We start from the raw sequence: 15562 nt of genomic DNA on the forward strand, positions 1-15562 counted from the left end.
ATATATATATATATTTATTTATTTATTTATTTATTTATTTTTAATCCTCTTACATTCTTCATGTGAATATTCTATTATATTTTGACTGCTCTTAATAAAAATTATGATACCATTACTAAGAAGCAATAACATAGCAAAGTAATTAAGGACATATCTATATCGGCTAGAATTAATGTAAAGACAATCATTATTTGTGCATATATTTGTACTCAAATATGAGTACATGATTGAAACTAAACTTACCCACATTGAGCATTTACATCAATTTATATTTGATTTATCAAGGTAAATGCTAAATTATTTGATTAATAATATGATTAAGTGAAAAGTGTATGCAAATGACACATTTCAAAGTATTTATTGATTTAATAAAAACATTGACTATGTTATTAATTTATAGAGTGTGATAAATTTTTAGGTTCGAGTTATATACATCGACTATGTCACTATTTTTTTACACTATCAATATAACTTAGTTTGTTATAACAAAACTAGTAGTTATTTTAGCTTAACTACCAATTTATACTATTAAGTAGAGAGTTATAACTTGGTAATTAAGTGTTAAATTTGATATGACAACAAATATATCGAAAATTGCAAAAATTAAATTAAATTAAAAAATATGGCACTAAAATAGCAATGAAAACCCAACTAAAGATTTGCTCCCCGGCATATATACACCACTTGAGCTTGTTAATCATTCAACTACAACTTAATTAATTGACAAATTATAACATGCATGAGTAGTTATAAGAAAATTAGCAAACCCATATTTATTAAAGTTCAATTATTTTATTCAAATATGGACCCAGTTATCCATCTAACTTGCAAAAATTAACAAGTTAAGAGAAAGCAAAAGCAATTAATTTCCTCTTTATTATTGATAATCTTATCTAATTAGGCATCTTGTTTTTTTTGTTTTTTATTTATTTATTTCCGATTCTTACTTGGCCCAACTAATTTGAATTTGTGTGGGGGTAAAGGCAAATCTAGTATAAAAATAATATTTAAAAAAGGCAAATCTAGTGTATCGAGTGCAAGTCCTGAAAATCCAGTTATAATTTTGTGCATTCTATATATTTATATTGAAAAATCTACTAAATATATAATAAATATTTATTGGGAACCCTTTAGTCCCACCATAGAACTTGCTTATACTTCGTCATTGTTTTTATAAGGGTTCGAGTGAGGATTCGATTCCTCTTTGGCACTTCTAATAATATATTTTTTAATTAAAAATTGCTCAGAACTTATAAACCTTAAATTCATTTCAAATTTTAGATCTCATTCGGCTTGAAATATAAAATACTATTTATCAAAGACAATTTCATATTCAAATCAATTTTCGACGCTGACCATCTTCTTTTCTTTGTTTTAGAATAACAAGAAGAAAATGAGATAAAAAGGACAAAAAAAACAGTACTATAGTTCCTTTGACCCCAGGAAGAGGCCAGCAAAAATGTGTTGTTCTAAATCGTTTATATACTTTTTTTAAGTCTTAATATATATGATTCAATTGAAATTTTGATATTCAAATTTCTATATATGTAAATTACAATCATTAATTGACATCATAAAATATTTAAAAGGTATGTAAAGAAATTTCGACTAAAAAAATTAATTGATTTTCAAAATTTCAATTGTGCCACATAAATCGGACAGAGGTATCAATTTTATTTTTTAATTTGGTACGCTTGTAAACGAATATTGTTTCTATATTTTATAACTATCTCGTTTTAACATCCTACCTAACATATATAGTTAAAATCATAAAAAAGATATTTTGATATTATTATATACGATCCAAATGTCTTTCCTAAGACACCTAAATAGAACCATAAAAGTAATAAAGTCACATTACTGGCATCCAAGAAATACACCCTAATTCATTAAATATTTGGTTTGCTAGTTGATAGAGTAATATAAATGCATTCCACATCCACTTGGCTACTAAATAATACTATTACTTACTATTCTTTTTCTTCTCCTCTTCTGTTGTCATCAATCCATCACCAAAATTGACTTTTTCCCCACCACATCTTCTCTTTATTTGGACATGTTCAAACTATTGTCTTACATACCAACATGCGGAGTGGTAAGTACTTTCATCTTTAACTAGAGGTTTCAGTTTCAAGTCTTTCTGGATACGGAGTTACCTTTATTAGAAAGCGATTTGCCTCCAATATGAAACTTTCTAACACGAATTCGAATTTAATCGAAATTCAATGTGGATACTGAACACCGAATAAGAAATAATAATATAAAGAACTATTGTCTTACATGACTACATAACATAACATAAACCGCCGGACAACCTAATTAATTTAAACCCTAAAACTCCTACGTAACATTTTTTTTTAAAACAAAAAACAACTAACCAATTATATACAACTTATATAACAAATAATTAAATTATTTTACTTTTTTTTCTCTTTGTATTTTATATTATATATATCTACTTTAAAAATACACCATTGACTTCCTCCCTCTTTAAATATTCTTGTAACACCTCCTTATATTTTCTCAAATTTGTCATTTGTAAAATGCCTTTTTCCTCCTTTTCAACATCAACAAAATTTGCTTCCCCTTATTCTTTCCTTCCATCTTTTGACTCTCAAATGGATCAACCGGAAAACTCCGCCGGAAAATCACCAAGAAGAGAGCTTCAAGGACCACGTCCGGCCCCACTTAAAGTGCGTAAAGATTCTCATAAAATCAGAAAACCACCAGTGCCACCATCACAACAACATCACCATCACCATCAACAACCACTAGCTCCGCCACGACCACCGGTCATAATATACACGGTGTCTCCCAAGGTAATCCATGCAAACCCTAGCGAGTTCATGACGTTAGTACAAAGACTAACCGGGCCAAATCATCATTCCGCCACATGTTCTAGCACGGAAACTGCCACGTCATCATTCTACCCGTTTCAAGAAAATATGAATACCGGGGCGATATCTCCAGCAGCTAGGTTTGCCTCGATAGAGAAAACAAGGGTACCAGAAGGGAAAAAATTACAAAAAAATTGTGAAAATATTGAAAATTATAATTATATGGTACATGAAGGTATAGAAATAGGTACAGAAATTGAACGTGGTGGAGTTTTTCCTGGAATATTATCACCAAATCCATCTTCACTTCCACCTATACCACCAAACTTTTTTTCACCACCATCAAATGATCCAAATCCATTAGGGTTTTTTTATGACTTAAGTCCCGTGTTACATAACAACAACAACAACAAGAATTATTTTGAATTACCAAATTTCTTGCCTAGCCCTTCGAATAATAATTTCATTTCTCCGCGATTATTTTTATCTCCCGGTACTCCAACTTTTGATCTTTTCAATAACTTATTCGACGTTTGATATATATATATACTTGATTAGTCACTCCATTTGAGCTTCGAAGTTCTTCAATGACGAAAATGGGATGGAAGGGGCAGAAATGGAATTTATGATGTTTTGTAAAGGTGGTCAAACAGCAGCTAGGACACAAGGAGAAAAGTCAAATATCAACTAGGGTGTTTCTTACAAGTGGAGGTTCTTTATTTTTCTTTTTTACTATTTTGCCCCTTTGTATTTGAAATTATTGACTATTTTATTATAAGCATTTTAGGGTAAAAGATAAATAGGTTTTGATTTTTGTATCTGTGCTTTGATATCATCATATTTTTTTAATTTTGCCACACATTTTGGCTTGTAATTTCCCGCATATATAACATTTTCACTAATTATTTATTACAAATTCTGTATTTTTGGGGGGCTTTTGTATATTGGATATTAAGAAAAATATATTCTTTTTTTCTCTCTTTTAAATGACAGCTCAAAGCTATAAATGAGGTTTGATACTTGTGGACCTGTAAGAGTTGGCTGCATCTACTTGACATTTTAATGGGACCCTTGAATTAAAAGTTTATCTTTGTATAATACTACACAAATGTTGTTTGATAATGACTTGATAGGACTTTTAGTACACACTGCCCAAGTTTTGCTTGATATCTCATTGAATGAGTGAAAATATTGTTGTTACATCTTTTCCTTCAACAGTTTCAATCATTCATTATTATACAAGAAGTTAGAAAAAAGACATGATAAAGTTCCTTACTATAAGGAGGTTTAATGAAAATGTTCGAAGACTATAGTGTACTTGTGTGATTTATATTAGGATAATTAAGGATATATACGATGAAGCTAGGTAAGATCTGAACAAGAATAGTGTGAGTGATTGATCAAAAAACTTCTTTGTTATGATGGGGTTGTACAAGGATCAAGTCCTTAGCCCGTTTCTAAATTTGTTTTGTGATGGAAGAATTGACACGACATTGTGTCATGGTGTATGTTGTTTGTTGATAACATAGAATTCTTGATCGACAAGACGCACTAGTGGAGTTAACAATAAGGTGAAAGTTTGGAGATAAATCCTATAGAATCTAAAGATTTTACATTAAGTAGGACGAAAACAGAGTACCCCGAATGCAAATTCAACTATGTGATATGTGAAATGGAGGTAGAAGTGAAGATCGATCGCTTCAAGTATCTAAGGTTTATAATTCAAGAAATTAAAATGAGTATATTATCAATCATGATGTGGCACATCATATTGGAGCGGGAATAGAGTGGTGGTTTGACCTTTATTGTTGTATGGGCAGAGTGTTGGAATGCACATGTTCATAAGATAAAGGTAGCAAATATGAGGACGCTCAATCAAGTGGATGTATGGGCATACTAGAAGATATAAGATTAGAAATAAAGTATAAAGGACAAGGTAGGAGTGACTTCTTTGGCGGACAAGATGAGAGAAGAAAGGTTGAGATGGTTTGGGCACGTGTAAAGGAGATATGCGGATGCATCAGTAAAGACGTGTGAGAGGTTATCGAACAAGAACTAGAGGAGGTGATTAGACAAGGGATATGATGCATCTTTAGCGACCTAATCCTACATAGGATCGAAGTTATGGTGACCTAGAATTATGATAGAAGGTTAGTAGGTAGTTGAGTGTTGTCGTACTTTTATGTGAAAGAAATATATAGGAGGCTAGTCTCCTCTTTTCATCTTCTCCTTATTTATTAGTGTTAGGATAGTTGTAATATAAAGGGAAAGTTCCCACATTGGTGGGAGAAGCCATCTTTTAGGTCTTTTTAAACGCCTAGCCCATTTAGTCTATTTAATAGAGTAAGTCCACTTATATATGTTCAGATAGGGAGCAACAAAAGTTTTGTCTTTTCAAAAAGGGAGCAACGTAAGGTTGTGATTGTTCAGAAAATAAGTGTCTCTTTCATGAAAAGTCATTTTTACATGAAAGAACATGACTATTATGAAAAGTCATTTTTGTAAGTTCTATAAATACAAAGCATTCTCAGAAGGAGCGGATTCAATTGCATATATATTTCAAGTTTTGTTATATCCTGATAGAGAATTGTTTGTCATCCTTAAAAATATATACATGCAATAACTCTTGAAAGATAGTGATCTTTCACACCTCAAAACTATTAATTTCTCTATTATTTTTCTTCTAACAGTTAGTATTATTTAGTATTCGTGTAGTATCTTATCCTCATTTTTACTACTACTTGTTGCTTCATTTTCTTCGTCTATCTTGTTATTTTATTGTCATTATTTTTTTCAACCTCAGTTTGGTTACATTTCTTGTGAGCTGAAGGGCTACTTTTTTTCTCTCGGACATATTTATGAGAATACATTGAGTATGATATTATTGGTGTTGAGTAAATTTATTGTATCCCTTTAGTATAGTGTAGGAAAAAAGAAATACTCCTTACATTATAGTGAATATCAGTGTTTTCAAAAACGTTTTTGGGATGAGTCTCGAGGTGGGGCGTACCAAAAACGCTTTGGGGAGTAAATTAAAGACGTAGATTATAAGGCGTAAGTCCTAAAATTTGAGGCGTAAACCCCGAGCATAAACACGTAAGTCTTGTGCGTAAAAACGTACGGCCGGACGTTTTTAGTTTATTTTTTTGAATTTTTTGCTTTAAATCATATTTTTATTATTGGTGTAATGATATTTCTCAAATAGTAATTATAATACTTTTTTTCTTCATTATTGATTATTAATATTTATCTCAAATAAAAATCATAAATCGTTGAAAGGTTTACTTTTGCTTATTTTATTAGTAATAAAACTATAAAATTGAATATACATGAGACTACGACCCGTAGATCCATGGGACTTACACCCCGTGTCTCGAGGCTTACGCCTCTCCCTGTACTGTATAAAACGTCTCGCCTCACGCCCCGCCTTTTAAAACACTGATGAATATGTTATTGTTGCTGTTGAGTAAAGTTTATTTTATCCCCTTAATTACCTTTTGAATGAGAAAAGAATGCTCAACCAACAAAATGGCTTGTTGTGAGGGAAAATTTTAGAACTACAACAGTATAATAATTAAGTTCAACTTTTTCATTCAAAGGGAATCATCTTAAACAGAAAAAGAAACATTCCCGTGGGAGTAATTAAGCCGTACTTTTAGGAGTCGTTAGGTTAGGAACAAGTTATTTTAGGATAATTAATTCTGAGAGAAGTTATCCCGAGATAAGTTATTCCACCATGTATATGGAATAACTTATCTTATCACTATGACAAAAATTCTAATCTAATGACTACCTAATACATCCAACCAAACATGGGATAAAATATTCATTGATTTAATTCTGAAAGTATTATACTTTATACCTCATAGCAAATGAGTTCTTAGTTCCGTATATAACTAGATTGTAGTTTAAAATGCTAGTAACATATTCCCCAATTAGTAGAACTTTTCCTAATTTGGCCGTCTATTTATAGCACTTTCATCAAACTATATGGATTGTGCCAAGAAGAAAAAGATGGATATTACTATATGGTTCTTCCTAATTAACATAGAATAAGTTAAGTTGGGTTCTTTTTTCGTTATAAGAAGTTATATAGTAACTTTAATGCAATAATATAAAAGTTAGTTGAGTGACCAATCATAAAATTAACACTAAATAATACTACCTTCATTTTAAAATAAGTAAATTGTTGGGCCTATTTTCATATTTCAAAATAAGTGAATTGTTCACAGTTCAAGAGAGATGTTGAATTATTTTTTATTTTTTTCATTTTGCCCTTGATTTACATTTTCTAGGTGATAATTCAAGAGAGTTAACGGTTCATATTTATTATTTTACTTTGAATAATTTATATTTTCAAGAATAGTTTGAGAATAACTAAAAGGGCAAAAAAAGAAAGTGGTGTTCAATTTATGCCCTAAACTTTAATTTCTTCTTAATAAATGTGCATTACCTCAATAATTAATTTATTTTGAAATAGAGAGAGTAATTGTTAAGCCATCAATTACTTCTCAAACTTCATAAATTCCTTCACCTAATAGTGGTTGTTAGGATAGTTTATTGTACAAAAACTTAAAATTTGTACTACTAAAGAACTTTTTTTAATTAATGTCGTTGATAATTAACAAATTGAACTTTAATTTCAAAGTAAGAGATAAAATCTTCACAATGAGTTGATTAAGAGGAGATCTCTTACTGTGAAGTTGTAGTATACAACATGTTAACTATCAACACTTTCTATTTTCTGTTTTTTTTTTTTTTTATTTCCATCCTAAGTCTGATATCCGCATTGAAGTTTCAATAATTTGGATTCGTGCCGCGTAGAACCTCATTCGGGAGGAAAACGCTCCCTATTAATGATTTTTTTATACACAAGACTTGAATTTGAGACCTCTTATTAAGAGATGAGTAGCTTCATATCCGGTGCAACACCACAGCCTAGGTGATTAAATGTGGAGCTATTTATATAGTGCAATATTTAAGGTCAAATGAATTCCCAATATATATCTTTGTTTTGACTTTTCTATACGTGTTTAATTTGTTGCCTTGTATTTTAATTTATCCATTAAATGATAGACTAGGATTCAATATCACGTTTTTATTAGAAAACGAAATACGAATCTTTAGTCAAAAAAATATCATTAGGGGATGCTCTCAAAAAAGAAAAATAAGAGGAGGGAATTGACTTAAATGTAGATTAAATTAAAAATATTGACACCAAAGCTATATATCTACTTGCAGAGCATGATTAGGGCTGACAAACTAATTAATTTTTTTATTTAGAAAATATTTATATTCGTTCAATATGAATTGGATAATCGGCTCTGTAAAAATTAATCAAATATGTATATTATCCACTAAAATGGATATTTAGATGAATATCCATACTATCAATATTCATTTATCTGTTTGCTATTTTTAATGAATTCTTTTTTTTTTTGGAGATTACGTTTTATTAGTCTTAAATCTTAATTATTATTATTTAGTATTATTTTATCTTATTTTAGTTTTTCTGAGAGTTTAAGCATATTTTTGCTTTTCAATTGTGTTTTCACCTGACTAATATTCCTTAAGTCATTGATGATATAAATATTCATATTATTTGTTACTTAACCCATTTTTTATCCGTATGAAATATGGGAGTTCAACTATTTTATTTGCTTTTTATTAACTAATTTCTGATCAATGTTCATATCCATTTCAATCAGCTTGTTTACCACTCCTAAACATGATTGATGACTTGGGAAAAGGTTAAGTTAATCAATTAAATAAATTGATACGAAATGTAACACTCTACCTAATACACGTTTACGTGTTCTAAATCATATGATATTGGGGTTTAATTATAGTTTTAGATTAACAGTTAATCTGAATCATTTAAAAATAATTTGGTGGGGCTGTTATTAGTTTAGAATGGATTTAGATATGAATAAAGAGAAATTTAGTGGGTAAGAAAGAAAAGTTTGAGATCTTGAGGTATTTCACAAGATTTGTGTGTGTAAGGATGGGTTTATATTTTATAACATTGTTTTATATTTCAAGTTTCTTTAGAGGTGAATTATTTTTATTACGAGAAGTATTGAAAATATTCCTAAACTTGACGTGAATTACTAGTTTCTTTCCTGAACTATTGACTGTCTTAAAATCACCCCTTTACCTAACTAACTAAACTTAAATACACCCCTGATCTTGCCACATGAGTAAAATACACCCCTAATTCTCGTCAAGTTTAGGAGTGTTTTCAACACTTCTCTATGTATTCTATTAAAAATCTCACGCTCCTACAAGAGTTTGAGACCACTTATTATGTAATATTGTAACAGATCAGGGGTGTATTTAAGTTGAGTTAGTCAAGTAGATGAGTGCTTTTAAGACTATCAATAATTCAGAAATAAAACTAATAATTTACGTTAAATTTAAAATTATTTTCAATACTTGTACCTTTTATTATCAATACTTGACTTTTCAAATGTGTGAACAACATTGTAACATATATTAAAAAATGATTGGTATGTTCATCTTCCCTAGATCTATCTAGTCGAAAATTAAAGGAAAAGGACAAAGGGAAGAAACAAGTCAACATATATAATTTAGCATATCAAAAGGTATGTAATCTAACAATAGTGGATATAAAATACTACTTATTACTTGGCTCTATTTGGAAGAAATAATAAAAGAAGAAGAAAATATATAGATCAAAGATTTGGGTGTGTTTGGTGCAGGAAAACTATTTTTTTCATATTCTATTGGTTATAATATTTTTCATTGTCTCCTCCCCGCTCCCTTTGAACCTCCTACTCTTCACCCATCCTATTCTTAGTTTAAATTACACATAAATATTTTTTGGATAGTATTTAGTGTTTTGTTTACTTCTCAAATATTAGAAAATAAGTAAAAATATATTTTTTATGGAATACATTTTTCTTCGTACCAAACATATCCTTTACTACACTAAATATTGAGCCATGAATCTTGATTGAACTTCTTTTTTAGTGAGTCTTAAACGGTGCGAATTTAAATTAATCAAAAGCTTAAAAAAGATAGATACCAGATATTGAAGGAGAAATTAAAATAATATTGAGGCATGCACTTGGTTGTGCCTGTAGTTTGTTTGTTTTTTCGCGCCTATATTTGATTTTTAAATTTTTTTGGATTTATATTTGAATCTTTTTTGGATCAGATGAAGACTATAATCGAAGGAAAAAAAAGTATAACTCACAAAAATTATGTGAGGCTAATTACATTTTATTTCGAAAGTTTTTCCAATTATAAAAATTTCAGATTTTTTATTGCTCTTGAATACATTCATTGGATGTATGATACATTACTTAATGGGAGAGATGTATCCGAAAGGGAATATAAATTTATTTGAGAAGGGATTTTATATTTTTTTAAATAATAGAAAATTTTAAAAATTATGATATCTTAAGATGTGTATTTATGTAACTTTTTTAAAGAGAAAATGTAAGTTAGTGTGACAGAGTAAGAGGTAGAAGTAAAGTAAAAGTCACCAATATCCTGCCACTTCTTTTTCCATCGAATTCGAGTATTGTAAAAGTGTTTTCGAAAACAATGTTTTCAAATTTAAATTTTTTAATTAAAAATAAAAAAGTTTTAATCATTTCACCATAATTCACATTGTCAATCTTCTCCTAGTCTTTTCTACTCTATCAACTCCCAAATAAATTCTAAACAAAAACACCTTTGTGTCCAAATTAATTGTTTTTATTAGTTGACAATACACTTTAACCCACTTATTTAAATACATTATAATTCAAATCTTATTTTAATAATAATTACGTCCAAAAGAAATAAAAGTAGAACGCCTATATTGAACAAGACGTAGTATATATTCACTGGTTGAATTAACTTCCTATCTTTTCAAGCAAGTTGGCTGCTATAATACGTATTTTGGACATGAAAAATCAACGATTATGGAAAGAGTTTAATTTTTATACATCAAAACGATGTAAAAAAATACATAATAATTTCAGGTAATACTATAGTAAATAAAAGATATGTATATTGTGGAAATGATAATTTGTAAGAAACCCTCAAAATTATATTTATCTTCCTTAATATACATATACGTCTCAGTTCCAAATAAGTTGAAATCAGCTATATAAATTTTCATTTCTTTATTTAAACCTATTTCATATCATTATTATAACAATAATTACTCATCTGTGTTAAATAATTAAGGAAACACATGCCTATTCTTAGTTGGGAAAATTGTATAAAATACCAAATTATTAATTCAAATTAAATGTTATAACCACAGTTTGATTTAATTGTAACTCGTAGCAAATTGGTGTCATTTCGCCTCTCTCACTTTATACAAACACAAATGTATAAAATGCGTTTGTGTTCGTATAAAGCGAGAGAAAAATGTAAATATACATATCTTTTCGTTCCCCTCTCTCCCCTCTCCCAGATCTCGCTCGCCTCTCTCACTTTATGCAAACACAAATGTATAAATTGTGTTTGTGTTTGTATAAAGCGAGATAAAATTGTATATACAAATACAAATACATATATTTTTGTCCTATACCCTTATGATTATACAAATACAAATCTTTCTCTGCCTAGTTTTCTTTTGTCTTTCTCTCTTTCTCGCTTTATACAAACACAAATTATATAATTGATTCTTTTGTATGTGTATACCGAAACAGATTATACAATTGCTTCTTTTGTATATGTATAACGAAATATACATATTAATAGAGTTTGCTATGGAGCGCAATTAGGCAAATTATAGCTATAACATACAAATATGATTTTTATGTTTGCTATATGTGAAAGTTACTCTTTTTTGTTTTCGCCAAATATATAACAATTTATATTTGTTAGATTTGATGGAATTATAGTGAGAGAAAAAAAGATTATCATAAAAATCAAGAAAGTTACACCAAAACCTATGATATGCAACACAATTGTGAATCTAAATGTCAGTTTATGCTAGTTCTCATCAAAATTCAAATCTAACTTACATAGTTCAGTAAATATTTTGCGGAGACTTAAAATATTAACTTTTGATAAATTTTTAAGATTAAAATTATTTTGTGCATACTTAAATAACTATTTTGAACCTACCCTCAAATATAAGGGACCATTGTCTAAAACGAGGGGAATATATAATATATTTGCTTCAGAGTTTCACTTTCTCTTTATGTTAAACCTTTACTAAACATCAAAAGGGCATTTGGTCTAGTGGTATGATTCTCGCTTAGGGTGCGAGAGGTCCCGAGTTCAATTCTCGGAATGCCCCATTTGAGTGTTTTTAATTTTTTTTAATTTTCATTGGTTGTCTAATTTTATTTATTTTTTGATTTTTCACCCGGTGTTCAAGACCCACATTGAAGCCTAACTAAACCTAAATTCATCCCGAAAAGCTCCACATTCTTGGCCGGCTATGGGTCCTCAAAAATACAATTGACCAATTTGCAAATTAGCATAACTATAGAATTCAGTATATAATAATATATAGTCGGTATACAATAATATACAAACAATATATATATTTCTTTTATACAAAAATATTTAAGAACTTGATATACAATACAATACATCAATATATAAAAGATATATGTACACTCATATACAATTTTATACAATAATATACAAAATGAATGACACTTTGATCTTGAAATTTCGCTACAATAATTGCATTTGTAGTTTGAGATTTTTCCGAGTTGTGGATGCAATTTTAACCCTATTCTTGATAGTGTTGGATTCATCTCATCGAAGTCTATCATTTGGTTTTTGAGTTTGAATATTTGGAGGTCGGGAGAAAGTCTATGACCCCATGACAGTCATCTCGAGCCCTTAAGTTTCTCCTTTCAGCTAATTTAGGCAGCCATAAAAAATCTTGCCTAAATTATATAATGTAACTTTATGAACAATACTAGAGTATAATTATCTCATATATTTTTTACTAAATTATATATACATACTTACTTATCAAACACTAAAAAATAAATAAGAAATCAATTAATAAAAAATATTTATTTTTCTTCATACCAATCATTGTCACGACCTAGACCGTCGTGATTGGCACCCACACTAACCCTCTGGTGGGAAAACCATTACTACAACCAAAACTAACAAACTCAATCAAAACTAAGACATTTAAAGTTACGGAAGCAGGTTTAAATGCTAAGGGACAAAAATAGGGAGTTCCCATAAACTCCAAACAAAAGTCTAATCAAAACAAATGTGGAATAATACCTAGAACCTGAAAGTCAATGTACCAAAACATCTAAAGTTCAACAAGTCTAAGAAAATGGGTACAACCCAATTAAACATAAGAAATCCTAATGTACTAGTCTAAATCCGAAATAGGGACATAAACGAAAGAGAACTCATGGCAGCCCGGAAGAACTGGCTCACCCATGAATTCGATGACGATCACTGATCTTCTAAACGAGGTCTGTTAATAGCCGTCGGAAGATGTTCTGTACTAAACAAAGAAAGAGCAAGTGCAATATCAGTACACAACCATCGTGTACTGGTAGGATCACGCGGCTATCTCACTAAGTGTAACATACATAAGCCATTACAACATAATAATAACATGCATACACCGAACATATACAATATCAATATCATTTACGAATAACGATCAAGTTCACAATTCTCAAATTACACAGTTATGTCAAGTCAATGGTCCTCTCATGGAACCCACACCCAAATTGTTAGTGTACCGATACGTGGTACCCGTTTCAAGTTAGTGTGTCGGATCGTGACACCCGTTCCAAGGTTTATGTCGGTACGCAGCAACCAATCCAATTAGTGTGTCGGAACGTAACATCCGATCTATTCAACAAGCCATAATCACAATCGCAATGTACATTCTCATAATCATACAATCAAGTCATGATTCATGGCATGCAATTATTCAATTATCATCATTTACGATTAGTGAAATCAACCATGCAACATTCGCATGCACACATGCATTATAATGAAGCAAGAACAAACATATATATAACACAACATGAAATCACAACTATCACCTACCTCGAACAAAGCTTGAATCCCCTGAGAAACTTGATTCTTCCCTTTTCGGATTCTTTCCACTTGTTCTTGGTCTACAAACAATCATAATAATGCAAGGATCAATAAACAACACCTAATTATCCGGATTATAAACAATAATATCAATCCTAGGTCAAACTCTTGATCCCCATACCCAGATTAGGGTTTTTTCCACCATAAAATCCATATCAAAACCCTCCCACACCTATAATTACCCATTAATTTACATTCTACGGATTGAAAAATGGATCCGGAGAGTTAAAACCTTACCTTTAGCCTCAAGAATGGTGAAAACGGTCAAGAACCTGACTGGGTCGTCTCCTAGCTCTCAAAGTCGAAAAGTGCAGAATAAAATGATTTTGGGGTTTATTTCCGATTTAAATTGTGACTGTCCCGCCACAGCGGACCTCATCCCGCTATAGCGGCCCCGCCTTGGCGGAAATAATCCCGCCACAGTGGCTTGCACGGAAATAGTGAGCAATTTTAAGAATTTCAAACCCCCATTTCACAACACATCTTCATTCCATGACAATTAGAAAATATTTGTTCACGCTAAGACCAATTTCGGGAGTTCTATTCACCTGAATTCCATTTCGTAAAGTCATACGGGTTCCTTAACGTCTTAGTTATCTACTCATGTGATCAGAATGATAATTAGATCACCCAATTGTTACCAAATTTCCCTAGACCTTACTGACTCCGATTTCGTCCAAATCTGGACTAGATGGGAAATTCCAAGTTACTACGAAAAAAATTCCGGCCCAAAATTTTTCCCTGTTGGATTGCTTTATAACGACGGGAACAAATCGTTACAATAGATACCAATTTACCCATCATTCGTCCCCGAGTGACAACTAGGAAAAACGGGTTAATGTTAGAGTAGAGTAGTACCTGAATCGACGAACAACTAGGGATACTTGTCTCGCATGTCCTCTCGATTTCCCAAGTAGCTTCCTCAACTGGATGATACTTTCCACTGAACTTTCACAGACTTAATCTTCTTAGTCCTTAGCTTATGCATATCACGATCAAGAATTGCAATCGGTTCCTCCTCATACTGAAGGTCTTTGTCTAACACAACTGAGTTCCATTTTATGATGTAATCTTTGTCCCCATGATATTTCTTCAACATGGACACATGAAATACCGAATGAACTCCTGATAGGTTGGGAAGTAAGGCCAATTTGTAAGCTACTGGCCCTACACAATTGTAACGACTCAGAAAATGATAGGTTAAGCAAGAGCCTATGACTTTGCGTTGGCTTTATAATGAGGTTCTATGAGGGGTTTTTATGTAATTTCGTTTTAATTGTGTTACATCCGACAATTTAAAATGAATATGAAGTAGCTTGAAATTGGAAGTAGTCACTTTTGGAAAAAGTTCAGAACCTGGAAATTTGGTTAAGTGTGGAAAATCAGTGCGTTTTTGGCCAACTTTGAGCAGTCATAACTCCTAGCTCAGGATGATCCAGGAGTAGTTCCAGTTATGTTTGGAAAGCCCTTGGAACGATCTTTCCAACGCCACCGAGTTTGCTCGATTCCGAGTTCGTATGAGCGAGTTATGCCCTTTGAAAGTTGGGCAGTTAGCAAGGAGTCCGTCCGGAAATTTAAGGGCATTTTGGTCTTTTCACAAATCTTTTCTTTTGAGGTTATATTATTGTGTTAGGCTGATTGTGGATCATTTTGTT

At 30.8% G+C, this 15562-nt stretch overlaps 1 protein-coding gene and 1 non-coding gene across 2 annotated transcripts; both read left to right on the plus strand.

Annotated features, from left to right (window-relative positions):
• The first annotated feature begins 2494 nt into the window (after positions 1 to 2494).
• On the plus strand, positions 2495 to 3753 carry LOC102602119 (protein MKS1-like). Its single transcript, XM_006362745.2, has one exon. It carries the CDS (start codon positions 2544 to 2546, stop codon positions 3372 to 3374), a length of 831 nt encoding a protein of 276 aa, XP_006362807.1. The 5' UTR covers positions 2495 to 2543; the 3' UTR covers positions 3375 to 3753.
• An 8280-nt stretch (positions 3754 to 12033) lies between these two features.
• Positions 12034 to 12105, plus strand: TRNAP-AGG (transfer RNA proline (anticodon AGG)). The gene has a single exon. It is a non-coding gene; the product is annotated as a tRNA-Pro (tRNA).
• The last annotated feature ends 3457 nt before the right edge of the window (positions 12106 to 15562 follow it).

This window comes from Solanum tuberosum, unplaced genomic scaffold (genome assembly GCF_000226075.1).
Source record: "Solanum tuberosum cultivar DM 1-3 516 R44 unplaced genomic scaffold, SolTub_3.0 scf00420, whole genome shotgun sequence".
Lineage (NCBI taxonomy): Eukaryota > Viridiplantae > Streptophyta > Magnoliopsida > Solanales > Solanaceae > Solanum > Solanum tuberosum.